The 23759-nt window shown below is 56.0% G+C and overlaps 8 protein-coding genes across 8 annotated transcripts; 5 read left to right on the top strand and 3 right to left on the bottom strand.

The window, feature by feature from the left end:
- Nucleotides 1-88: 88 nt before the first annotated feature.
- TIF45 (eukaryotic translation initiation factor 4E) lies at nucleotides 89-971 on the bottom strand (the record flags this gene model as incomplete). The annotated part of the gene is made up of 3 exons (XM_028642117.1): nucleotides 89-577; nucleotides 634-705; nucleotides 765-971. The coding sequence occupies 3 exons, from the start codon at nucleotides 969-971 to the stop codon at nucleotides 89-91; spliced, it is 768 nt and encodes a 255-aa protein (XP_028493979.1).
- Nucleotides 972-2292: 1321 nt separating this feature from the next.
- D7B24_008017 (uncharacterized protein) lies at nucleotides 2293-3595 on the top strand (the record flags this gene model as incomplete). Its single annotated transcript, XM_028642116.1, has 2 exons — nucleotides 2293-2845; nucleotides 2898-3595. 2 exons carry the CDS (start codon nucleotides 2293-2295, stop codon nucleotides 3593-3595), a joined length of 1251 nt encoding a protein of 416 aa, XP_028493978.1.
- Nucleotides 3596-4122: 527 nt separating this feature from the next.
- SSB1 (Heat shock protein ssb1) lies at nucleotides 4123-8432 on the top strand (the record flags this gene model as incomplete). Its single annotated transcript, XM_028642115.1, has 9 exons — nucleotides 4123-4165; nucleotides 4225-4525; nucleotides 4593-4758; nucleotides 4830-5767; nucleotides 5832-6082; nucleotides 6136-6400; nucleotides 7299-7678; nucleotides 7991-8086; nucleotides 8179-8432. 9 exons carry the CDS (start codon nucleotides 4123-4125, stop codon nucleotides 8430-8432), a joined length of 2694 nt encoding a protein of 897 aa, XP_028493977.1.
- Nucleotides 8433-9088: 656 nt separating this feature from the next.
- On the top strand, nucleotides 9089-10349 carry D7B24_008015 (uncharacterized protein; the record flags this gene model as incomplete). The annotated part of the gene is made up of 3 exons (XM_028642114.1): nucleotides 9089-9464; nucleotides 9515-9643; nucleotides 9832-10349. The coding sequence occupies 3 exons, from the start codon at nucleotides 9089-9091 to the stop codon at nucleotides 10347-10349; spliced, it is 1023 nt and encodes a 340-aa protein (XP_028493976.1).
- Nucleotides 10350-10945: 596 nt separating this feature from the next.
- D7B24_008014 (uncharacterized protein) lies at nucleotides 10946-12889 on the bottom strand (the record flags this gene model as incomplete). The annotated part of the gene is made up of 1 exon (XM_028642113.1): nucleotides 10946-12889. The coding sequence occupies one exon, from the start codon at nucleotides 12887-12889 to the stop codon at nucleotides 10946-10948; it is 1944 nt and encodes a 647-aa protein (XP_028493975.1).
- Nucleotides 12890-15130: 2241 nt separating this feature from the next.
- On the top strand, nucleotides 15131-16942 carry D7B24_008013 (uncharacterized protein; the record flags this gene model as incomplete). The annotated part of the gene is made up of 1 exon (XM_028642112.1): nucleotides 15131-16942. One exon carries the CDS (start codon nucleotides 15131-15133, stop codon nucleotides 16940-16942), a length of 1812 nt encoding a protein of 603 aa, XP_028493974.1.
- Nucleotides 16943-18438: 1496 nt separating this feature from the next.
- D7B24_008012 (uncharacterized protein) lies at nucleotides 18439-21894 on the top strand (the record flags this gene model as incomplete). The annotated part of the gene is made up of 4 exons (XM_028642111.1): nucleotides 18439-18602; nucleotides 18668-18780; nucleotides 18861-19163; nucleotides 19226-21894. The coding sequence occupies 4 exons, from the start codon at nucleotides 18439-18441 to the stop codon at nucleotides 21892-21894; spliced, it is 3249 nt and encodes a 1082-aa protein (XP_028493973.1).
- Nucleotides 21895-22459: 565 nt separating this feature from the next.
- Nucleotides 22460-23383, bottom strand: D7B24_008011 (uncharacterized protein; the record flags this gene model as incomplete). The annotated part of the gene is made up of 1 exon (XM_028642110.1): nucleotides 22460-23383. One exon carries the CDS (start codon nucleotides 23381-23383, stop codon nucleotides 22460-22462), a length of 924 nt encoding a protein of 307 aa, XP_028493972.1.
- Between the last annotated feature and the right edge of the window lie 376 nt (nucleotides 23384-23759).

Genomic DNA, 23759 nt, shown 5'->3' with positions numbered 1-23759 from the left:
TCGATGACGGGTATGAGAAGAATGCCCCCCAGTCCGCGTCGCAATACTGCAAAAACTTTAATTTCTTACGCTGCCTGCGGCAGCCTCTTTAGACGGTGTGCTTGGCCTTGGCACGACTGCTACCACTGTGTGCAGAGTCGGTGTGACCAGAGAACTCGACGGCCTCGTTAGCGGGGAGGTCAAGCAGCTGCTTGAACTTGGTGCCAATCTCGAGGAGGACCTTCTTGCCCTTCTCGGGGGTGCGGCCCTTGCCGCCGGCCACATCACCGTCGCCACGGCCTGGAATGCTCTTTCCTATGGTGCGAGTCCAGACGCCGACACGGAAGAAGGCCTTGCGAACGTTGACGACGACACCCATGACCTCGCCATCCTCCTCATCCTCCAGGGTTTCGCCGATGGCAGCGAGCATGACATGGAGCCACAGGTCGTCAATGGCGACGTTGCGCTTCTCCTTGAACTGGTAGGACCACTTTCCGCCGTGCTTGTTCTGAGCGTCCTCCCACTCGGGACGGACGCCAGCCTTGAAGAGGTGGTAGTCAGACTTCAGGGCCAGCTCGGAGACGGGCGCAATGTTGTTCTGCAAGAGGTTAGACATGGTTGGCTGGCCGTGGCCGTGTCAAAAGTATTGCGTACATAGATGCCCCAGAACTCCTCCACGGAATCAAAGGTAATGACCTCCTTGAGCAAATCGTTCCAGTTGTCGCCCTGCATGATGTGGTCAGCATATCAACGGCCATGATAAGGATTGATGGAAAGCGACAAACCTTGCCGCTGGGTGGCTTGGTGAACCAGAGAGTCCACTTGTTCTGGAGGGGGTGCTTGACGTTAAAGTTCTCCTTGTCATGGAAGACAGTCTTAACATCGTCGCTGGAGCTGGTGGCGCCAGTTTCGGGCTGGTCACCGCCAGGAGAGACAGGAATAGTGGTCAGGTCGACCTGTTCGTTGGCCGTGGGGTTCTCGACAACAGCCATCTTGGGCAGTTTGTGTGTGATGTCGGTAGAGGGGTGGGATGGGTGCGCGGGCGCCAGATGCTGTCGATACACCTTAGGGAGGTGGTTTGTCAGATGAACAAGACAGTTTGGATGCGATGCAGACGGGATCGAAAGTCGAACGGCGGGCCAAGGGATCAGGCAGGTCGTCGGGGTAAGACTTGCGGTTCGTGCGAAGCCTCGAGGAAGTGTCGGTGGGGTACACCAGGGGGTCGTGAGGTGACGTGGAGGAAAGACAGCTGATTCGTTGCTTCCTTATTCGTGAGGTATCCGATAATGCACCAGGCAGTCGGAGTACAGGGCCTTGATGGAGAAGGGGGCGAGTTGAGGTAGTTGCGATGACGAGGTTGGGATTGGGGTTTACCGTTTGCGCAGGATGCTGCTTCTCGTCGAGTGGTCGCGAAAAAAAGTGCCCAAGCGGCACGGTGCGGCCAGCCCATGGCCCGCGCACACAGGTGCCCACGACAAGTTGCTTATGTCATGCAGTGGAACCTCGTGGGCTACCTGTACAGCCCTGGACATCACTTGTTGGAGATGGATCTGGGGTCGTGGTAATTTCTCCGACAACTCCACCATAACCTTGATATACAGTTTTGCATCCCTCCAAGTGCATCGCTAAGAATGTGTTTACTACATGAATCAACAGCTTGTCTGTGAGGAAGTTTTGCATGGGGCTTCTCTCTTGCCCCGCAGTCATGCCCGCCTCCGATGGTACCTTCAAACCGGCCTTGATTGACTTGTGCTTTTATGAAATTCGGGGGTCTGAGTCTTGTCTGTCAAGCCCAAATTGTGAACCTCGTGATGAACGACATACCATGGTACATAGAAGACTCTATGATCGTGGAATCTACAAGGCTTGAGGAATTAGCCACCAAGAGATGCATCATCATCGCCTTTGTTCGCTGCCTTAGACTCATCCTTAGACTCATCCTTGAACTATCGATCTCCCTTTTCGTGTGGAATTCTTAGATGAAAGAACGTGGTTACTCGGGCCCAGTCCGGCCAAATAGCACTCGTGGGAACAAGGAGAACCGTCTTAGGTGCAATGTGAACCTCACTCAGGACAAAGACTCGGGCAACGCTTCCGCGCAGCCATCGTCCACGAACAGTACACTGCAAATTATATGCTGCCAGAGGTCGAGGTGAAATCTCATAATTAGAAGACCCCCAAGTCAAATTGTGACAGCCCTATCTGTCTTGAATCATCAATCTGAGTGCGATTTGCCATCAACGACAGAGTTCGCTTCCTACACAATAAGCATCGGCCAGCACGGCAGCAACCAAGAAGAAGCTCAGTATCAAGATGAGCAACCGGGACCGCGATATCTCGGGGCAGACTTCCCAGTCTGTGTCCGGTGGTCGGAACGGGAACCTCAAGCCTCTGTCATCGGATCGATCTCGCTATACAAATCGAGCCCCTGACATCAACAATCTCCATGGCTTTCGCATTGAACGTCGAGACTTGAAATGGGACATGCCTACGGATAGCTTGGATGATTTCTTCTTCGAGGATCAATACCTGCTCATGCTCCAGCAAATCTATGCCCTCATGGAAACAACGCTGGTTCTCGGTCCAAGACGCATGCCACACGAGGTCTCGCCCTGGTCGATACCGACAGCTGATCAGGGCGACGTGACGTTGGAGCAGTACACGTCCTTAGTAGCTCAGCCAGACCCGTTATTCAAGTATCCATGGGATACACTACTCATATTCAAGAGGGAAACACAGCACTTCTTGACAGCAGTGATGAACAAGATGCTACATGAAATGACTTTCAAGTCGCTCCTATTCGGCGCTAGTAAGGAGCAGATGAAAATCCTGACCGAACAGGACGACACACTTGTCAACGAAGAAGGTACTACATGTCATGTCTTGAAGCGGGAGAACAGTATTAATCAGTCTCGCAGGATTCGGACGAACAAGGTTGCGAGCCGAGTATATCAATATGTTTTTGAAAGGCCGAGCACCCCCACTGTTCTGGGAGCAGGTCGACGAGACGGCCATTGGCATCACGAGGGCGTTTCTACCGGTCATCGCCTGGATAAGGAAGACAAGGATCGACGAGGTACCCCCCATAGGCGAGATTCACCAGCAGATCCACGGCATAGTAGCGTTCACAGCGTGGCTTGCTGTGTGCAATCGCCGGTCTGTGTCCATCATCGAATTTGAATGGCCGACGCCAGGGGAGTGCGATCTTCCATCAAGCAATACGGAAAACTTTGACGAGTGGGTTTACCGAAAGGGGCTGGAGAGGGTTGAACAGTATTGCCGCAAAAGGGGTTCCCATAAGCCCCGTCGTGCGAGAGTCATGATCGCCATCGCACCATCAGCGTGGCGGTACACAGTAGCTTCAGACGGATACTGGAAGGTGCGACTCCAACAGAAGCGAGCTGTGTACTACCATGGACTCCAGGATGACATGGACGAGAACAAGGAGCACAGAATTACCTTATCGAAGTGGGCAGCCATGCAAAGGGCGAAGGCTGAGGGGGGGGTGAGGTCGCTTGCGGGGCAGTTTTGGCGATACCTGGGGGCCATGCTTGTAGCACTGCTTCTGGCGTGGGCTATTGTGCATCGCGGGGACCCTGTGCAGGCACTATGGTGACTGTCGAAGAGCGTGGCGATTGACGGAGGCGCGGCTTCTCCATAGATTTAGGCCTCCGATACCCAGAAGATGCGGCGCGCGCGGTATTGGTACCTGCAGCACCTATGTTATGTACCTTAAGTAGGTAGTCGGCTCAAGATGCGGCGATTCATGGAATCGGTGAGTCCGGGCCTCGGTGAAGGAAGAAAGAATCTGAGCGTGGGGCAGCGATAAGATAGGCGAGGGTTGGGGGCGGCGGGCAACTGCCAACCAATGGCGGTCTAGCACGGCAGAGGGTTCGCACTGGAATCGCACTTCTGAGCCCCGCGCATGGCAAAAAGTTCTGAGCGCTCTGGCCACCCGGCAACACCCCCGAGCACCAAATTCTCACTTTTTTTTTCTGGTCCACCCCAGCCGCCGACCAAAAAATTCAAAAGGGCCCATCCGACCGTCGTCTACTTCTACGCCTGTCTCTAGACCCCGCGCGCCGCCTCACCTTTACAACATCTCACCTCCCCATCCTCCCCCCCCATCACACATCTATCATCATGGCTGACGAAGTCTACGACGGTGCCATTGGCATCGATCTTGGTACGTATCTGTGATACTATGCTGCGCTGTTTCGTCTTTGTTGCATTTCCTGCATACAGGCGCCCACCGCCTCACGCTCGGCCTCGAATTGTTTACGCAGTTGACGTGCCAATTCCTGGCCAACAGAACAACCACGAGCGTCCAGTTCCAACAAGAGCCATCGCTGACCATCGCCCTTTTAGGTACCACCTACTCTTGCGTTGCTACGTACGAGGGTACCAATGTCGAGATCATCGCCAACGAGCAGGGTTCGTTCACCACGCCCTCGTTCGTCTCCTTCACCGACAAGGAGCGCCTGATCGGTGAGGCTGCCAAGAACCAGGCTGCCATGAACCCCACGAACACCGTCTTCGATGTCAAGTGAGTGCTGTTCTCCCGCTTTTCAAGATCCCTCGGTGAAACATGGTTGCTGACCTCCTTGCCACAGGCGTCTCATCGGTCGCCGCTTCGACGACCCCGATGTCAAGAAGGACACCGACACCTGGCCCTTCAAGGTCATCGATGACAACGGTTCCCCCAAGGTCGAGGTCCAGTACCTCGGCGAGACCAAGTCTTTCTCCCCCCAGGAGATCTCCTCCATGGTCCTCACCAAGGTCAGTCTCACCTGTGTGCCAAAAACGGCCCAACAAAAAGCCAGAATGAAAATTTGCTAACAACCTCCCAGATGAAGGAGATTGCTGAGGTCAAGCTCGGCAAGAAGGTTGAGAAGGCCGTCATCACCGTCCCCGCCTACTTCAACGACAACCAGCGTCAGGCCACCAAGGATGCCGGTGCCATCGCTGGTCTCAACGTTCTCCGTATCATCAACGAGCCCACCGCTGCCGCCATCGCCTACGGTCTCGGCGCTGGCAAGTCCAACAAGGAGCGCAACGTTCTCATCTACGATCTCGGTGGTGGTACTTTCGATGTCTCCCTCCTGAACATCCAGGGTGGTGTCTTCACCGTCAAGGCCACTTCCGGTAACACCCATCTTGGTGGCCAGGACTTCGACACCAGCCTCCTCGAGCACTGCAAGAAGGACTTCCAGCGCAAGTCGAAGAAGGATATCTCCAACGACCCCCGTGCCCTGCGTCGTCTCCGCACTGCTTGCGAGCGTGCCAAGCGTACCCTGTCCAGCGGTGCCCAGGCCACCATTGAGATTGACTCCCTCTTCGACGGCGAGGACTTCCAGATGCAGATCACTCGTGCCCGTTTCGAGGAGCTCAACGCCAAGGCCTTCAACGGCACCCTCGAGCCCGTCGCCCAGGTCCTGAAGGATGCCAACCTCCAGAAGAGCGCCGTTGAGGAGATTGTCCTCGTCGGTGGTTCCACTCGTATTCCCCGTATCCAGAAGCTCCTGTCCGAGTTCTTCGACGGCAAGAAGCTCGAGAAGAGCATCAACCCCGACGAGGCTGTTGCCTACGGTGCCGCCGTCCAGGCCGGTATCCTCTCCGGCAAGGCTACCTCCGCCGAGACCGCCGACCTCCTGCTTCTCGACGTCTGCCCCCTGTCCCTCGGTGTCGCCATGGAGGGTAACATCTTCGCCCCCGTCGTTCCTCGCGGCAACACTGTTCCGTGTATCAAGAAGAGGACCTTCACCACTGTTGCCGACAACCAACAAACGTATGTCGCTTATTCTTCTTGCCAAATCCCGAACGTCAGTCCAGATTTACTCACATTTTCACAGCGTCCAGTTCCCCGTCTACCAGGGTGAGCGTGTCAACTGCGAGGACAACACCTCGCTGGGTGAATTCACTCTGGCTCCCATCCCCCCCATGCGCGCCGGTGAGGCCGTCCTCGAGTGTGTCTTCGAGGTTGACGTCAACGGTATCCTCAAGGTCACCGCCACCGAGAAGACCTCCGGCCGTAGCGCCAACATCACCATCTCCAACTCTGTCGGCAAGCTCTCTTCTCACGAGATTGAGAACATGATCAACGGTCAGCCCAATTCCCTCACATGAGCACTGGACAGCAGCTAATTCGCTACACAGACGCCGAGAAGTTCAAGTCCAGCGACGAGGCCTTCTCCAAGAAGTTCGAGGCCAAGCAGCAGCTCGAGTCCTACATTGGTCGCGTTGAGGAGATCATCTCTGACCCGACACTGTCCCTCAAGCTCAAGCGCGGCCAGAAGGACAAGATTGAGCAGCAGGTCAGCGAGGCCATGGCCAAGCTTGAGATCACCGACGCCTCGGCTGAGGACCTCAAGAAGCAGGAGCTCGCTCTTAAGCGTCTCGTCACCAAGGCCATGTCTTCACGGTAAAGGGAGACTTTTTCACTTGCAGCAGATGGTCAGCCTTGGGTTGGAGCTGGGGGCGGTAGAGCAAAATCTGGTGTGATGGAGTACGCGCGCGCAACCAACCGGATATTCGGGAGCGAGCGGGCCATTTAGAAGATGGTTGCGTCGCCAAATAATGCTGCGACGTTTCAGTAGTCTTTTAACGATGGCTCTCTAAAACCTTTTACTCTTTATTCTATGCCTGCTGTTTTTTTGTGTCCCGTCTTCACACTGATGGCGTTCTGTTCGATGCCTTGCATTCTGGACAGGTAAACAGTCTGCTTCGTACAGTTTATTATATAACGGAAGCCTCAAGCGAGGATACACGTGAAAAGTTGCGATCTGCCAACGCTTGAGTGACAACGAAGAAGATGGCGAAGCCTTGACATCTCGCCCCGAACTGTCTCAGCAAGCTGCCAGAAACGCTCCCATTGTTAGGTCCTCCGTGGCACTTTGCTAGGCAACAACCATCCATGGAAACAGTGAACAATGCTCGTACTTTACACTCTTGCACTACTTAGGTATATTGGACACCAGTGAATGATCGACGACGAAGCTCCTGCCACACTCGATGCCTCGCCCACAACGGAAGGAAATCCATTCCCCATCTACTACCCAACCGCGTACCTCACCACTACACACTCACTACCTATAATCCCATACTTCAAGCCCCAACCACGACAATTTCCCAGCACTGCATCGACGGCCTCCTCTTTATCCCACAGTTATCGGAATATCCCAATATCGTCGACTTCGCAGCGATCGCGGCGTTTCGACGATATAACGTGTACTTCTCATGACAAAAAGTTATACCGTTTGCCCTTACCCTACGAACCGGAACCGGTCGAGAGACCAGCAATTTATTAAGCTGTTCTACAGAGCACTTAGTAAAGGCCGTTTAACCTACTACGGATACTACCGCGCTTTACAACTATACGGCAGTGAAGAGGGCATCGCCAAGGAGGCCTCGAAGACAAATACGCTCTTTGAGGAGTGGTGTAAGAAGCACGAGGGTCGTATTGACGAATTCCGATCAAAGGCTCGCCAAGAAGGATTCCCCGATCCTCGCTACGGCGATTTAAAGCACATTATCTATACGAATTCCTCCAGTGTTTCTAGGGCGGTTCCAGAGGACGAAGCCAAAGACCTCATGGAAAATTTTGGGCAACCACCTTGGATTACTGACGAAGCTGGCCACCCAGCCAAGACCTGGAACCCTGATAATGAGGAGTGGCTTGAGTTCATCGTTGAGGGAGAAGGTACTGCTAGTACTACGAATATTACCGACCTTGTTGAGGGAGAGGAAGCCGACTCAAGCCCTGAACCTTTAGAGAAGCCACCTACTGCGCAGCTTCGGGAATTTTTCATGGCTCCAACACAAGATAAGTCGACTAGCCGTAATACTGGCGGTCAATTCACTACTGGCTTGTCGGGCACTTAGGGCAGTAAGTCGAATACGGCTCGCTATGTACCGGCGAAGAGCTCCCCTCTGGACCCGGCGAATAATCCCGCCAACAGTAACAATCAAATCATTATCGACGGTCTTCCAACTCCTATGCCCCCACCCAAAGGCAAGTCTTCCAGTTCAATGTCATTGAAGGAAATCAGCGGCAGCAGTGTGGCCAGCGGTGTCCGCACCGCTATACGCCAAGTTGAGAAACACGTTGGTACGATTCGAAATGCCGTCGAGTATACAAAGGCGTTGCTGGAATTGCTGGCAGTATCAATGCAGGCCGCAGCTCCGTTGATGAAGAAGCAGAGGTTTACAACTCATTCCTCGTGGCCCAGAGCACCGACGGTCTCCCACGTCTCCAAGACGACCTCCAGCAAGTCCTTGACTTCCTTAATGACCTCGACAAAAAGCAGAAGAACGATTCTTCAGATCAGGACGAACCTTCGAAACTCAACCCTGCAGAGCTCATGAAACACATCGGGGATATGGCCATGAAACTCGAAAAAAGGAAACGAGAAGGAGAAATCTTAACCCTGGCGTTGCAACCGCATCTCTTCTAACCGCTGGTAATACAGATATGATTCTGACATTGTACCCTTTTATGTACATAGCCCAGAGAAGTACATACTAACTGAAAGTATCTTTTGGATGAATGAACTAAAATCATAATCACAGAATAACATCCTGTGATTGCGATCTGCTATGTGTTGGTATGCACGCATTCATGCCCTGTACAACACAGGAATCCCACATCATCATCACATGCCACTGCTCGCTCTGTTGTCTTTTCATAATGATAATATCTTCTATGCTATCATGGTTCCGGAAAGTTTTAGTGTGTTCTTAGTATAGCGAATTGAAGATCTTTGCATGGCCTGACCTTCCTTATTCTCTCCATCGGCTTCGGCTTAGGCAAAGCTAGGTAGGTAGACATGCTCGATGAAGACATCTGGATTTGGTCACCTCCTCCATTCTGGTCCTTCCATTCCACAGTCCTACTGAATACTGAATCGGGAAGTTGCTATATTTATTTTCAGGCCGCTGCACCCCAGACTTCGGCACTTGCGTTCCACATTCCGATATCCCTCTACATTCCTCACCCAGATCACCCCGATCGATTCATCAATCTGCATCGCCCACAAAACAGCATCGTTAGAACCACCTGTCGCAGGGCGCAATTGTTCTCAAACACCTTAGACGGCACAAAGTCACAGCCATGGCTCCCAACCTCCGCATCATGGGTGCCCGTCTGCTGACTCTCTTCCTCGGCGCCTTCCTACTCGCCAGTATCGTCTCAGCTCACGGCGCTCACGAGGCCGAAGAGCTCGCCGAGCTGGAGAAGTATAGTCTCACTCACGCCACCAACCTGGCTCATTGTCGTGACACCCTCCAGCGGGATGGTGTTCTTGCCCGGGCCATCGAGCGCCGCGCCGCCGTCGTCGAAACCCACATGCGCCGTCGGGACATTATTAGCGTCCTTCGCAAGGATCATGAGAACAACACAGTCAACTGGAAGTCTACTGATCGCGAAATCTTTGCGACGCGCGATGATGGATGCGTGCTCACGCCCGAGTCTACTGAGGGTCCTTTCTGTGAGTGCCTGCCTGGTCCCCCGTTTCGTGGCCATTGCTGACAAGAGTAGATATTGAGGGCGAAAAGCTGCGTTGGAACCTGCAAGACGGGGAGCAGGGCGTTCTGATGTACCTGGACTTTCAGATCATCGATACCGAGACATGCAAGCCTGTCGAGGGACAGTATGTCGAGATTTGGCGTAAGTGGCCCGGTTCTTTGCATATCATGTGCTCCGTCGCGCCCTCTGAGCTGCTGCTATGCCGCTGCTTATATTCGGTTCCTCTCACCAATAACACTACCTCTCGACCCGGTAGTGTTATCTTTCAATTCACCGAAGTTACCTGGAGCGCCGGATTCTGAGGTTCATATTGACTAATGTCCCATCAGACACGAACGCTACGGGCATCTACTCGGGCGTCCCCTACTCCTTCGACCCATCGAACCGCAAGACCACATTCGGCCGCGGCATCTCGACGACAAACTCCGACGGCGCCGTATGGTTCGGATCCATCTTTCCCGGCCACTACGGCGGCCGCACGCCGCACGTTCACATCATGACACACAACGCGGACTACGCCGACCCCCTGACGAACCGCACCCTCCAGAACAACGTCGCCACCCACGCCGGCCAGGTCTATTTTGACCAGCGTCTCGTCGACGCTGTCCGCAACGTCTATCCTTACAGCGCCAACGAGCAACGTTTCACGACCAACTTTGCCGACGGCTTCTTCCGCCAGGCGTCCTCGGTCTCAGACCCGGTGCTCAGCTACTTCTTCCTCAATAAGGCGGAGGAAGGATATGGCAATGTCGAGGGCGGTTTGCTCGCTTGGAAGATCATCGGCGTCAACATGACGCGTGAGCGGGAGATTTCTGTCATGGACACCTTGCATGCCGGTAAGAAGTGATTATGCAAGAGTCTTAGATATGGGAAAGACATGAGCTACCAAGCAAAGGGCTAAAGACTGTATTGCTGAAGACCTTGAGGCAGCTTGACAGACTGAATTCTCCCGAAGCATTCTGGAAATGTCTCTTGGAGTATGGTCCCAGGACGAACTGGCGTTCTGATACGGCTGGTTATGAGTAGCTACCAGGCATGCGTATCATAGAAAAGCACGCTATTATGTGTCTTCGCCTAACAAGTGCCCATCGTTTTAAAGTTCGCCTTACGTGATTTTCTGCCAAAAGGGGGAAATACTTTGACGAGGTGCCAGTCGAATACTAAGGACCGGCTTCTGGCCATTGTCGCGGATGCCCAAAATCAAGGAGCAGAAGGTTGGAAAGTGGTGTAGTAGGGGAGAAGCAAGGAAGGCTGTTCAGTGCAGGTATGTAGAGAAGGATCACAGTCGATCCATGTTCGTCCTCGGCGACAAGGATTGACACCCAGTGACATTTCATGACATATCGGACCCAAGCAAGCGCACGCCATCTATTGTTCATTCATCATTCAAAACCAACACCTCGCTACCCTATGTGCTTATCAACGCAGGAAATGCCCGCTGAACTAAGTACCGTTAGCTGGCTGCAGGTATGTCTTACCTCCGACCACGGTTGTCAACGTGCCATTCGCCTCAAATTTGTTGTCCAAGATGTCGATTCTCACATGAAATCCTCCTGGGCTCGTCTTCTTTGTGCCGGCATCCGGTCCTGTCTGATCCAGGTCTGAATCCCAGTCAATGTTGACCGTCGTAGGTGATGAATACCAAGCGGCTACCCTCTCTAGTCCCGTGAGCACATTTTCCCCGTCGTCCGAGAAGTCGTAATATTCCACCTTGACGCCCTCGATCGGGCCACCAATCTGCTTCCCTGCAAGCGTCACATTCGCCCATCCCGCCGCCCGCCCAAAAAGAGTGTAGGCCCCAGGCCCCGGCAAAAGCCTCCTCGGCGCAGCCACCCCCGGCACATACATGGTGCCCCACGGCACCACATCAGCCGCGACTTCGATCGCCGCTCGCGCCACGGCCGGCCGACTCGTGAGATGCGCCACCATCAGCCGCGCAGTTCGGCCCCCCTGAGCCGTAGACTCATAGCACGGCAGCAGATTATCACCTCCGCAAGCCGGTGACCTTGTCAAGGCCTGCCAGTAGGCAATCCTGGTTCCATCGCCGGACCACTTCGGATCAGCCATGCCGTTCCACTCCGGGTCATTGATGGCGCCTCCGCCGGGGATACCGTCGCCGGCAGCGTTGATCTTCTGCCCCATGTACGTCCCGCGGTCGCCGTGGCGATCGATGAGCCACGGCTGGAAGAAGCGGCGATAGCCGTTGTTGCGCACCGATGCCACGGCGGCGACTGTCACGAGATCCGTCAGCGGCGGAATGCGACGGAGGCCCGCAAGAAACATTTGCCTGCCCGAGCCGCGCGTATCCATGACGACGGTCCACGCTCCGCCGTCGGGCCCGCCCTCAGGCGAAAGGTCGACGGGATCGACGTACTCTGGGTGGCTCGTCAGACGGCGGACGGCGCCGGTGACGAGGTCGGCCGCGAAGACGTCAATGTTTGATGACTCGGAGGGACTGCCGACGTAGGTCACCTCTTTTCCGGAGGCGCTGAAGCCGCGGAGCTCGCCTACGGATATGGCGGAGGCGTTGAGGAGCAGGCGCGAGGGGTCCGTTGGGTGGACGGCGAGCGGCTGCGAGGCTACGGGGTCGTAGAGCAGGTTGACGCTCGTCAGGTCGTAGCGCGGGGCGAGGGGGAGGCCAGAGCTGGGGCTGGGGCTGAAGGCGAGGCGGCCGTAGTAGCAGTACTGGCCGAGAGAACCTGTATCGAAGGAGAAGGCGCTCCAGCCGAGGTGGACATCGTCGGGGTGCAGGCGTAGCTCGCGCATGGAACCGCCGGGCCCCGAATTGTCAGCGGTTGTTTTCCATCGAATGGGTATGATGTGAACCTGATCTGGCGTCAGGTCGTCACCCGTGAACCCGTGAGCTGCCTGGATGATGTTGGCGCCTGCCAGGATTCGTCGTCCATCGCGAAAGGCCTGGGGGTAGTCGAGCTTGGATGTTGCGCCCACGGAGTTGTGGTCGGGTACTCCGCATGTGATGCATCGCCATGAGTCGCCGTTCGCGAAGAGTGTGCCGTCAATCTTGATGATGATGAGCTGCTCGCCTTGGAAGATGCTTGCTGGATCAGGTGCCGCTGGGGCGCCGACAAAATGAACCATGGACAGGACGTGAAGGTTGTCGGGGAGAAAGTTGCCCGATTGAATCTGCGTTGTCCTCCCTATGCAGCCCGTCCGAGCTGGGTTCACTTCTGATGAGCATGATCCTTCGCGATTGTCAGGTGCCACAGGTGGCAACGGGAGTTCAATGACGGTAATGGGTTCTGGCGCAGGCGGTGGTGGTATATGGCCTTGTAGTAGCGGCGGGCTGGTCGGAGGCTTCTGATGGACTTGGGGCAGGCCAAAGAGGCAGTTGAATAGAGCCCATAGATACAGCAGAAGGGATTCCATGGCGAACTTGTCGGGATGCCTGACGTGGAGTTGAAGGGTGGTCGGCGGCTCACAGGTGGTGCGCGAAGGGTCGTTCAAGTAACCCCTCCTGCAAGGTGCCGTAGATCACTTTGCATCTCACGGGATGAGGAACACGCCATAGCTCGGCGTTCTCCAGCCTGACGGCGATGCCGGGTGCTGTCTCATGCTACATGATCGATTGTCGAATAGGTAGTCGAGGGTGGACGCGTGATGTGTGATGCGAGATGCGAGATGCGAAGTTGCGAGGCATTCGGGTTCGCATCGTATTTGTCGTATTCGGCAAGTGCATGGGTCCGGCTCTTTCTCCCTCTTCGTTCTTGCTAGGCTTGGACATGTGTGCGCTCTGTACCAAACCTTTTGTTTGACAAGCTTTTTCGGTCCTTGTCTTTATCTGTCCCTGCCTGGCAATCAAGTTGGGAGTGGGTTCGCCGACGTTGGGCTGGCATGGGTTTCCCAGTCAAATGAAGTTTCTCGAGTCAACATCGCTGGCGGCTAATCCGAGCAGGTGCATTCGACGAGGAGGATGACCGTGATGGAGCGCATGCATTTTGGCAGTCATGGATATGGAGAGTTTGGAGTGACCAGAACAATCGTACGAACGCAAACCCTCTGTGTCCTCTTTCCCCGAAATCCCACGTACTCTGTACCTCCTTCTGCCTTCTGCCTACTTTTTACCCAATTAACTGAAAACGCTTTCTTCGATTATTTTCACCCACTCTTCCTACCTCATCCTTCCACACAGCACCTACCACTGCCATGTCCCGCCTGTGCACCGATAATACCAGACGACAGCGAAAGCTCGTACTGCGCTTCGGCAGAACAGAAATGCCCAACGCTCTACGTGGTCTTCATCGAAAGACGCACCATGACGAACAGAGGAACAATCATCACCTCGGGTCGCGCCATCGAAATTTGGATACGACTGCCACCTTGACTGCGTCCCGTACATCCAGGAGACACATGCCTTCTCGACGACGCCATCTGTTCGATCGCCTCGCTTCTGCCTGTTGACGTCTTAGTTATGACTTTTGGTCCGCTGTTCTTCTTGGACGAGGACCATTGCGCCGTGGAATTGCTATCCGAGGGGCTCGGGTCATCCCTTGTGTCTTGGTGTACTTGTGGCTCGTGATTGCGAAGTACAGACGATGCAGGCAGGACTGGACCGAGGCGGAGGAACGAGGAGCGATGCTCGATCCGAATAACACGTCTTGGTCTGTCTGATTGAGCCATATGCCTGGACGGTGGGCCCTTCGAGGTACACGCCGACTCGGGGTTAGCTTTCACGAATTACGAAGCAACGATGCTCAGGCGGCTGCAGCTACCACACGAAATAGGCTGCTCTGGTTTGATCAGTGGACCAATACCCTCTTGGCGTTCGAAAGGATCTACTCTATACCTGGGGGCAGGCTGGCCAGGGCGTAAGGTCTTGAGGCGAAGTTCTCGCAGACCGTCTTGCCAATGGAACATCTTCTTGCACAGGGTGCCGATTGCCCGACTGATATGGCGCCATGGACTCCCCTCTTTGGGAAGGGTAAGGCATTCTCATGCCAGAAGAGCTCTAATTAACAGGATAACCAACGATGCCGGCTCGTTGTTGGCCCCTGGCTGTCTGCACCCGTTGTGGAACCGGAGGAAGACTGTCTCGTCGTGTGCTGAAATCTGTGGCTAGATGCCTCGTATGCGTCTTTATGATCCCTCGAATCACGCGATGTCGGCGCATGCCATAGAATTCGGATGACGGACGGCATCTTTTACTCATGCCGCTTTTTCCAACCGCAAAAGCTATCAGAGGGAGGGGTGTGAGCCGCGTAAACTTGCACGGCACACCTGGTCCTCCTTGTATCTGTTTCCATCTTGGAAATCTTGATATCGGAAAACCAGGAAGTTTCAGAATGTAGTTGCTTGCCGTCAACGCAATATCAGCAATTGATGGGCCGGGAATGGGTGCAACGGGTTTAAAGCCAAGATGCCGGTGCCCCGGTTGTCCCAAAAAGGCCTGAGCGACCCGGCGCGCAAGCCGGTCGATTGACTCGCGTCTCGGCCAAGTTTGATTCTTGGCCGATGACTACGTCACTTGCTCCGTTTCCGACGTCGGCTGAGGATGGGAAATCAGTCAACACGCTTTGATCATGATGACCATATACTAGTGGACTAAATTCCGAATGACTATGACGATGGCTTCGTCAATCGAAAGCCAGCTTCACAGCTTCATTCCTAAACATGGCGAATCTCCAGACAAGTCGAACGCCAGAATCGACACTACATGATGAGGGAGACGGCCACCAGCTGTCTCCTTCCAGTTCATCATCGTCGTCCGCATCCTCTTCGACCTTTGCTGCCAACGACAGAAATGGTGGTCCCTCGACACGTCGACCTCAACCTCGGCCTCGGCCCCAGCCCTCAGGCTGTACCTCTTCGTTCAACGAAAAGAGCCACCATGATGGCCATCGCCCGTGTGATCTCGAGATGCAAAGAACAAGCTCTCGCGCCACAGGCAGAGACGACAATGGATGCCAGCTGAGACGAACCATGTCACGACGGGACACGATCCTCTCCAAGATACGTTCCCGGCCGAGCGTTCCTCCTTTCTCCCACCCACTGGCCCATGTTCCGACGACGGAAGAGCAGCTGGTCGACTATGAAGGGCCCGACGATCCATACCATCCCCTTAACTGGCCCACCAAGAAGAAGTTTCTTACAACACTACTATACGGCTTTGTCACCATGACGGCAACGTGGGCATCGTCTTCCTATGCCGCCGGCACCGAACAGATTGCTACCCAGTTTCGTGTCTCGAAACAAGTGGCCACCCTCGGCACGTCCCTGTACCTCATGGGCTTCGGCGTTGGTCCGCTTCTCTGGGCGCCGCTCTCGGAGGTCTACGGCCGTCGTGCCGCAGTCCTATCGCCCATGTTCATCGCAATGTGCTTCTCGTTTGCCTCGGCGACGGCCAAGGACCTGCAGACGTTGATGCTGACGCGCTTCTTCGGCGCCCTCTTCGCCTCGGCCCCCGTCACCAACACAGGCGGTGTGCTTGGCGACCTGTACACGCCGGCGTACCGCGGTATAGCCATGGCCGGCTACGCCATGGCTGTCGTCGGCGGGCCTACGCTCGGCCCTATCGTCTCGGCCGCCCTCGTGTCCGATCCGTCGCTCGGCTGGCGCTGGACCGAGTATGTGACGGGCATGCTACAGGCCTTTGTCTTGTTCATCGCCGTGCTCGTCATCGACGAATCGTATCCGCCGCGCCTCCTTGTCGACAAAGCTCGTCGCCTGCGTCATGATACAGGGAACTGGGCACTACACGCGAGATTCGAAGAGTGGGACGTCGGCGTCGGCGAGCTGGCGCGCAAGTTCCTGGTGCGGCCGCTGCAGCTCATTGCGACGCCCATCTGCTTTCTCGTTGCCCTGTACGCGAGCTTCTGCTACGGCATCCTCTACATGCAGCTGGGCGCCATCCCCTTCATCTTTGGCGTCGAGCGCGGCTGGCCCGCCGTCAGCGCCGTGCTGCCCTTCCTCGCCATCCTGCTGGGCGCCATCACGGGCGCCGTCATAAACACGCTCAACCAGCTCGTCTACAACCGCTCGTACCACGCCGCCGGCGACCGTGCAGTACCGGAGAAGAGGCTGCCGCCCATGATGCTTGGCAGCGTGCTCTTCGCCGCGGGCCAGTTTGTCACGGGCTGGACGGCCGGCCCAGCGACGGCTCACTGGATGGTGCCCGTCTTTGGCCTCTATCTCACGGGCTGCGGCTTCAACACCATTTTCCAGGCGGCGCTCAACTACCTCGTCGACACCTTCCAGATGTACGCCGCCAGCGCCGTCGCCGCCAACACGTTCCTGCGCAGCTGCTTCGCCGCGGCGTTCCCGCTCGTCGTCGGGCCGCTGTACTCCAACCTCGGCGTCGGGCCCGGGTCGAGTATTTTTGCGGGCTTTGCCGTGCTGCTGGTGCCGGTGCCGTTTGTGTTTTACGTGTTTGGCGAGAGGTTACGGGCGGCTAACAAGTGGAGCAAAGCCAGCGTCGTGGTGTGAATGGGGTTGTCTGGGCTGAGGTACAATAAGGCATCGAATTGAGGAGCAAGTACGGTTCAACCGTGGAGCTATATGGCTTTGATGATGTGTAAATTTCATCTTGATCGATTTTAATAGGAAGTTATCGTGTAAAGCGACCAGGGTTTAGTTCAGAACTTCAAAATATGTTCCACCTTGCGTGACATGACCCATACAGGCATTGTAAACTCAATTGACCTGAACGCCGCATACGACATCCGGGTCAACCGAATGCCGGGCCGAGCAACTTATACAGCCACTTCTCAGCATCTGATTAGGAAGTAGGTTCCGTAATCGAACCAGGCATGATGAAGGAGCACTCACAATGCTAGCGATACAGAGTTGAAGTAAATAAGGTAGGCGGTCTAACATACATAGATAGCCCTCTAGGCAGCATACACGGCTCATTGATGTGTGCTGGTAAGCTATCAAGTCAATCCCAGAGGACAATAGTTGTGGCGGCAACGCCACATGTGGCACCACATACATATATAGCTACGCAGGACCTCCCACTGGAGGAAAAGGAAAGCTCATCTATACTCTTCCAAACCCAGCTTTGCCCACAATAGTCCTGTAAATGAAGACGTGAGCCCACATCCCAAGACACATGCCATCAAGGTTATGACAAGCTTTCAGGTGCCATCGGCTTACGTCTATCGAAGCTTTTATGGCCTAGCGCATGCTCCTGTATAACATTATGTGCATCAGTCAGATGTGACGATGACTCTAATAGGGTGCATCGCTGTGCTTTGTCTATTGCTCCATGCAGTGCTATTAGGATACATCGGCTTTGACATTTGCCTAGGTGTACCGCCGATGTCCATTCTCACCAGAGCATCTAGCCATTCCTAGGCTCACACTTACTGTCGTAGCAAGTCTATGCAAGGCTCACAGCGTGAACATAATGGTGCGACCCATCATGCTGTCTACTGTCTTTAAGTCATCATTGAATGCTTGATTCGGTCGAGGCTGACAGATGCCGGAAAGAGGCGCTGGGAACTGTGGCACAGGCGGCGCAGGCAGACACATTGTGATGGTCATCGACTCGTTCACAGCAGACTGTGGTGGAGTTGCCCCGCCACGTTCGCATGCTTGGTGACGCCACTGCGAGCTTTAACCGACACCTGCTCGACCCGTTCGGCCCCATGCGACAGCGCGCTCCAATGGCAAGGCGGCCCCAGACTCCCTCCGCACTGGACCTGGCCGCTGCTGCACAGCGGAGTGCGGGCAGTGCCAGCCGTCCACCAACCAGGAACGGCCCACTGGGAACTGGCCGAGCGACCACGGGCTAAGGTGCTGGCCACTGACGCTGTCACCTGGATGGAGCTCGAGCTTCCCTAACCTTGAACTCGCCCATCAAGCCATCGTCGTCGCTGCTCTGTTGCCTCCGAGCTTCCCTCGTCCATCAACAACTACACATCGGGCAATCTGTCCCTAACCACCTCCATCCACCAGCCCTTCGATCGAACAGCCTTCTCATGATGGCTGTGCTACGGCTGAAGAGCGCCCTTTTCCTGGGCGCTCTTGCCGGCCTGGCCCCGCTTGCCGCCGCCCAGCGCAACTACACGAGTTACTCCGATCTCGACATGGCGCGAGCCCAGTTGGCCCTCGAGAACTCGCGCCCAGCCGACTGTCCGCCCTGGTATGTCCTCGCGCATCTCCGAAGTCGCCTCGCCCATGCCTCATGCTGATGATCGTATCGTGCAGCTTCAACTGTGTCCTCCCCGCCCACAAGTGCAACCAGTTCGCGCCCTGCAACAACTACACTGGCAAATGCGACTGTCCTGAGGGGTTTGGTGGTGACGACTGCATTGACCCTCGTACGTGACTACGACCGGCAATCCTCTCCTTACCCTTCTCATCGCTCTGTGGCGTACAGAATGCTGACGATGCTCCGCAGTCTGTGGCTCCCTCGGCGCCGGCGACAATCAGAAACGGCCCCCCCGCTCCCCCAATGAGAAGACGTGCAGCTGCGACGATGGCTGGACCGGTATCAACTGCAACGTCTGTACCGAGGACAACGCATGCAATGCCTTGATGCCGACTGGCGACGGCGGCGTCTGCTACCAGAGCGGCGAGGTCGTCGATCACAACTACCAGATGTGTGACGTGACCAACAAGCAGATCACCAAATTGCTCGGGACGAAGAAACCCCAGGTCACCTTCAACTGCAAGAAGGAGGACGCCCAGTGCGACTTTCAATGTGCGTTGTCTTTCTGATTTGATCCCGACGCACCACGCTCGCTGACTGACCTACCTCTATAGTCTGGGTGGACCACCGCGAATCCTTCTATTGCCACCTCACTGAGTGCGACTCCAAAGCCATCATTGACGACAGGCAGAACAGCACCACCTACAAGTGCAACAAGATTGAATGCAGCTGCATCTCGGACCGCATGCTCTGCGGCGAGAACGGCTCCGTCGATATCGGCGACTTCCTGGACGAGGAGATCAAGGGCCCAGCTACCTTCCAGTGCCTTCAGCAAAACGGCGGCATTAACAACTGCAAGTTCAAGGAGCCTGCCATGGATGACCTCATTCTCAGTCTGCTCGGTGACGCGAGCATTGAGCTCTCGTGCCGCTCCGGCGAGTGCCTGCATCACACAAAAGTGCCCGGCTACGAACGTCCGAGGAAGAAGATCAACACGCCACTTATCGCAGGTGTCATTGCCGGCTGCTCTCTCTTCCTCGTTGCCGTCATCCTCGTCGTCTGGTATCTCTCAAGGCGATCCTACAGATACGGCGCTATCCGACTGGACGACTCGGATGACGACAACACCCAGCTCATGACTGACCACAAGCCTGCGTCGCTGTACTTCCAGAACGTTGCGTATGACCTGAACGGGAAGCAGCTTCTGGCCAACATTCAGGGTATGGCCCACCCCGGCGAGGTCATGGCCATCATGGGCGCTTCAGGTGCTGGCAAGACGACATTCCTTGACATTTTGGCACGCAAGAACAAGCGCGGTCGTGTCTCGGGCGACTTCCTGGTCAACGGCGAGAAGGTGACCGATGCTGCCTACAAGAACGTCATTGGCTTCGTCGACCAGGAGGACACCATGCTGCCGACCTTGACGGTCCACGAAACGATCCTGACGAGTGCTCTGCTCCGTCTGCCCCGTAATATGACCCGCGCCGCCAAGGAGCTGAAGGTCTACGAGGTTGAGAAACAACTTGGAATTCATCACATTCGCGACTCTCTTATTGGCTCTGCCGAGGGCAAGGGCCGTGGTATCTCTGGTGGAGAGAAACGCCGCGTTGGCATTGCCTGCGAACTTGTCACGAGTCCCTCGATTCTGTTCCTCGACGAGCCCACGAGCGGCCTCGATGCATACAATGCCTTCAATGTGGTCGAATGCCTCGTCACGCTCGCGAAAACCTATAAGCGCACCGTCATCTTCACTATCCACCAGCCCCGCTCCAACATTGTTGCGCTGTTTGATCGTCTCGTTCTGTTGGCTCAGGGCAGAACCGTCTTCTCCGGCCCCTTCTCGCAGTGCCAGCCCTACTTTGATCGTATTGGCTATGCGTGCCCTCCCGGCTTCAACATTGCCGATTACCTCGTCGATCTTACCATGCATGCGAGCACCACCTTCTCGACAGACGATGGTACTCTGAGTGCTGATGTGGCCAGCGTTGGCCCCAGCAGCACCACGGCCGTCAAGTCCATCGCCAGTGTCGCCGGTGGCAGCCTCGACGAAGACAGCGGTATCGAGTCTACGATATCCCGTCCCAAGTACAACCGCAAAGACTCTGTCAGAGTTCGCCAGGAACGCGAGCTCTTCACCCGCCGAAAGGGCGTTGACACGGCGGCATCTTCGGATGCTGGCGCTGAGGATTCCAGCTCGTACCGCCTTCACCGACAGGCTGCAACCAACCAGGATGATCTCCATGATCTTCCACCTGGGGCTCCCAGCGGCAGCGACCTCGATATCCTGGTACGGGCCTTCACCGAATCCGGCATCGCCGCGTCCACGTCGGAGGAGATTCAGCAGTCCATCACCACGGCCCAGACGGCCAACGGCCACAACTCCAACGGCACCTCCCCTGGCGGACCCAATGTCAACACCGGCCCCATCGGTCGAGGGTATGCTCGTGTCGGCTACTTCCGCCAGTTCATCATCCTGTCGCAAAGAACCTTCCGAAACTTGTACAGGAACCCCATCCTGATGCTGACGCACTACGCCATTGCCATTCTGCTTGCTGTCTTGTCAGGCTACCTCTTTTACGGGTTGACGGATGATATCCCGGGTTTCCAGAACCGCCTTGGTCTGTTCTTCTTCCTGCTTGCTCTGTTCGGTTTCAGCACCTTGACGAGCTTGCACGTCTTTGCCTCGGAGAGACTCTTGTTTGTGCGGGAGCGTGCCAACGGTTACTACGCGCCCATCACGTACTTTGCCGCCAAGCTCGCCTTCGATATCGTTCCACTGCGCATTATCCCACCAATCCTCATGGGCATTATCGTGTACCCCATGACCGGTCTCGTTCCAGATGCAGCGCACTTTCTCAATTTTATCCTCGTGTTGGTCCTGTTCAACCTGGCCGCCGCAGCCATCTGTCTCTTCATCGGCATTGTGTGCAAGGACAGCGGCGTCGCCAATCTGATTGGTAGTCTGGTTATGCTGTTTAGCCTGCTGTTCGCTGGTCTGCTCCTTAACCACAACGCCATCCCGGACGCTGCCGTGTGGTTGCAAAACCTCTCCATCTTCCACTATGCCTTTGAGTGCCTCATCGTCAACGAAGTCCTGGAGCTCACTCTGGTGGACAAGAAATACGGGCTCGACATCACCGTGCCAGGTGCGGCCATTTTGAGCTCCTTCGGCTTCAACAACAGCGCTCTCGGCTCTGACCTAATCAACTTGGGCATCGTCGGCATTCTGTTCACCATTCTCGCTTATGGTGCGATGCACATACTGTTGGTTGAGAAGAGATGATCGGCTTGCTGTTCACACCACCGTGCACATCCTGTGGCCAAGAGATGTGATAACTATCCACGCGATTGCCGTCATCGCCGTTGTCTTGGTCGAGAAGAGGAAGCGTCAAAGTTGATGTTTCTAGGATGGACAGCTTTCTACCATGATTGCATTTCGACTTGATTGAAGAGAAGTAAACGATGCTGATGCATTTGTAGCGGCATCGGGATCACACTGGATGTTACAAGTACGCTCGTCATGTATCGTCTTTCATTGCATATCGGCAGGCACTGTGGACTCGGAGTTTTGGGGGACAGGTTGGTTTGAAAGTAAATATTGCAGCCTCTTATGGGCTTTATACACGGTTACAAGTGTTTTTCTATGGTACATGTCAGATGTGAAATTGTAGGCCAATACACAACCGAGTGATGATGCGCTCCTAAGCTGATGCCCACCCTCCCACCTCCAAAGCCATTCTTCCAAGCGTACAAATTGGGGGCTGTGATCTCTGCGGCCAGCCGTTCGCTCCCATTTCTGTATACAGAACGGGGAGACGTGTTGTTACCGTTTCGGCACCAGAGGCTTCTTAATCCATCTGACCACCCGTCAGCTCCTCTGCGATGCTCTTCTGCCTCTTGGCCGTCCTGCTGGTGTCCTCGGTCGCGTCCTTGGTGGCGAGGTGGCCGAGATGCTGCAGCGTGGGCGGGGCGCCCCAGACGTCCCAGGCATTGTCGGCGTCGGTCGAGGTGGAGCGGGCCTGCTTCTTGAAGTAGTCGTCGCCAAAGAGCTTGTCGACCTCGGCGGCGAGGTGCTCCTCGTCGACGATGAAGTCGCCGGCGCGCATGTAGAGGGCGACGAGGGCGTCGTGGCGGGCCTCGCTCTTGCGGGCGGCCTCGGCCAGGGTGCGGGCGCGGCTGGCCTCGGCGCGGGCGAAGCGGTCGGGGTCCGGCAGCACGGCGACGTTCTGGGCCGTGGCCGTGAGGACGGTGCTGCGCGTGAGGACGTCGTCGGCGCGCTCGGGCGCGTTGCGCCGCCGCAGCGTCAGCGCCTGGTGGGCGGCCGCCGTGCGCTCGAGGCGGGCCTCGTGCTGCTGCTTGCGCTGCCAGAGGCCCTCGACGCCGGCGGCGAGGTTGGCGCGCCGGTGCTCGGCCATGCGGCGGCGGACGTCGGTTGCGGAGCCGGGGCGTGCGGGCTGCTGCGAGGCGGCGTTCGTGGGCAGGGGCGCTGACTTGGCGAGGAAGTCGGGCTGGAGCTTGGGGTCGCGGGCGCCGTCGGGGAAGAGGGCGCGAGGCACGGGCAGCGTGCCCTTGGGCTTGAAGGGTTTGGACTCGGAGGCCCGGTCCTGGCGGGCGCGCGGGATCTGGATCCAGTCGGGGGACTCGGGGGATATGCGTGGCAGGCCCCTTTGCTGGGACGTCGTGGTCGAGAAGGATCGGGAGGTCAGGGATTGAGAGGTCGAGCGGCCGAGTGGCAGCTTCGTGAGCGCCGTGCAGGAGCAGCGGGAAGCCATGGTGAAGGCAAGGCGAGCCAGTCGATGGTCGTGGCCTCGAACGATTGATTCGAGCGGGATTGGCTGGCTGGATGAAGTGATGGTGGATGATGAAGCTCGACACGATGCTCTAGAGAAAATCTCAGGATTGTCAAAGCTTCCGCGAACACCAGGGGTGAGCTTAATACTTCTGGGTGCAATGATGGGAAATGCAACTGTGGGGGTGTCATCAGGCACTGGGGGTAGTGATAACATAGCAATAAAGCCCTTCCATTGGTCACTCGGCCAAACGCCCTCCGTGGCTCCGTGTTCCCCACCTAAAAAATTAGGGAGGCAGAACGGCGAAGAGAAAAAAAGTCGATGGTCCCTCCCCGCCATAAATCTTCCCTTTCTGCAG

The sequence above is a fragment of the Verticillium nonalfalfae genome (genome assembly GCF_003724135.2).
Source record: "Verticillium nonalfalfae strain VnAa140/NRRL 66861 chromosome Unknown scaffold_69, whole genome shotgun sequence".
Lineage (NCBI taxonomy): Eukaryota > Fungi > Ascomycota > Sordariomycetes > Glomerellales > Plectosphaerellaceae > Verticillium > Verticillium nonalfalfae.
Note: the sequence above shows the minus strand (reverse complement) of the source record. Positions and strands in the feature narration are given on the sequence as shown.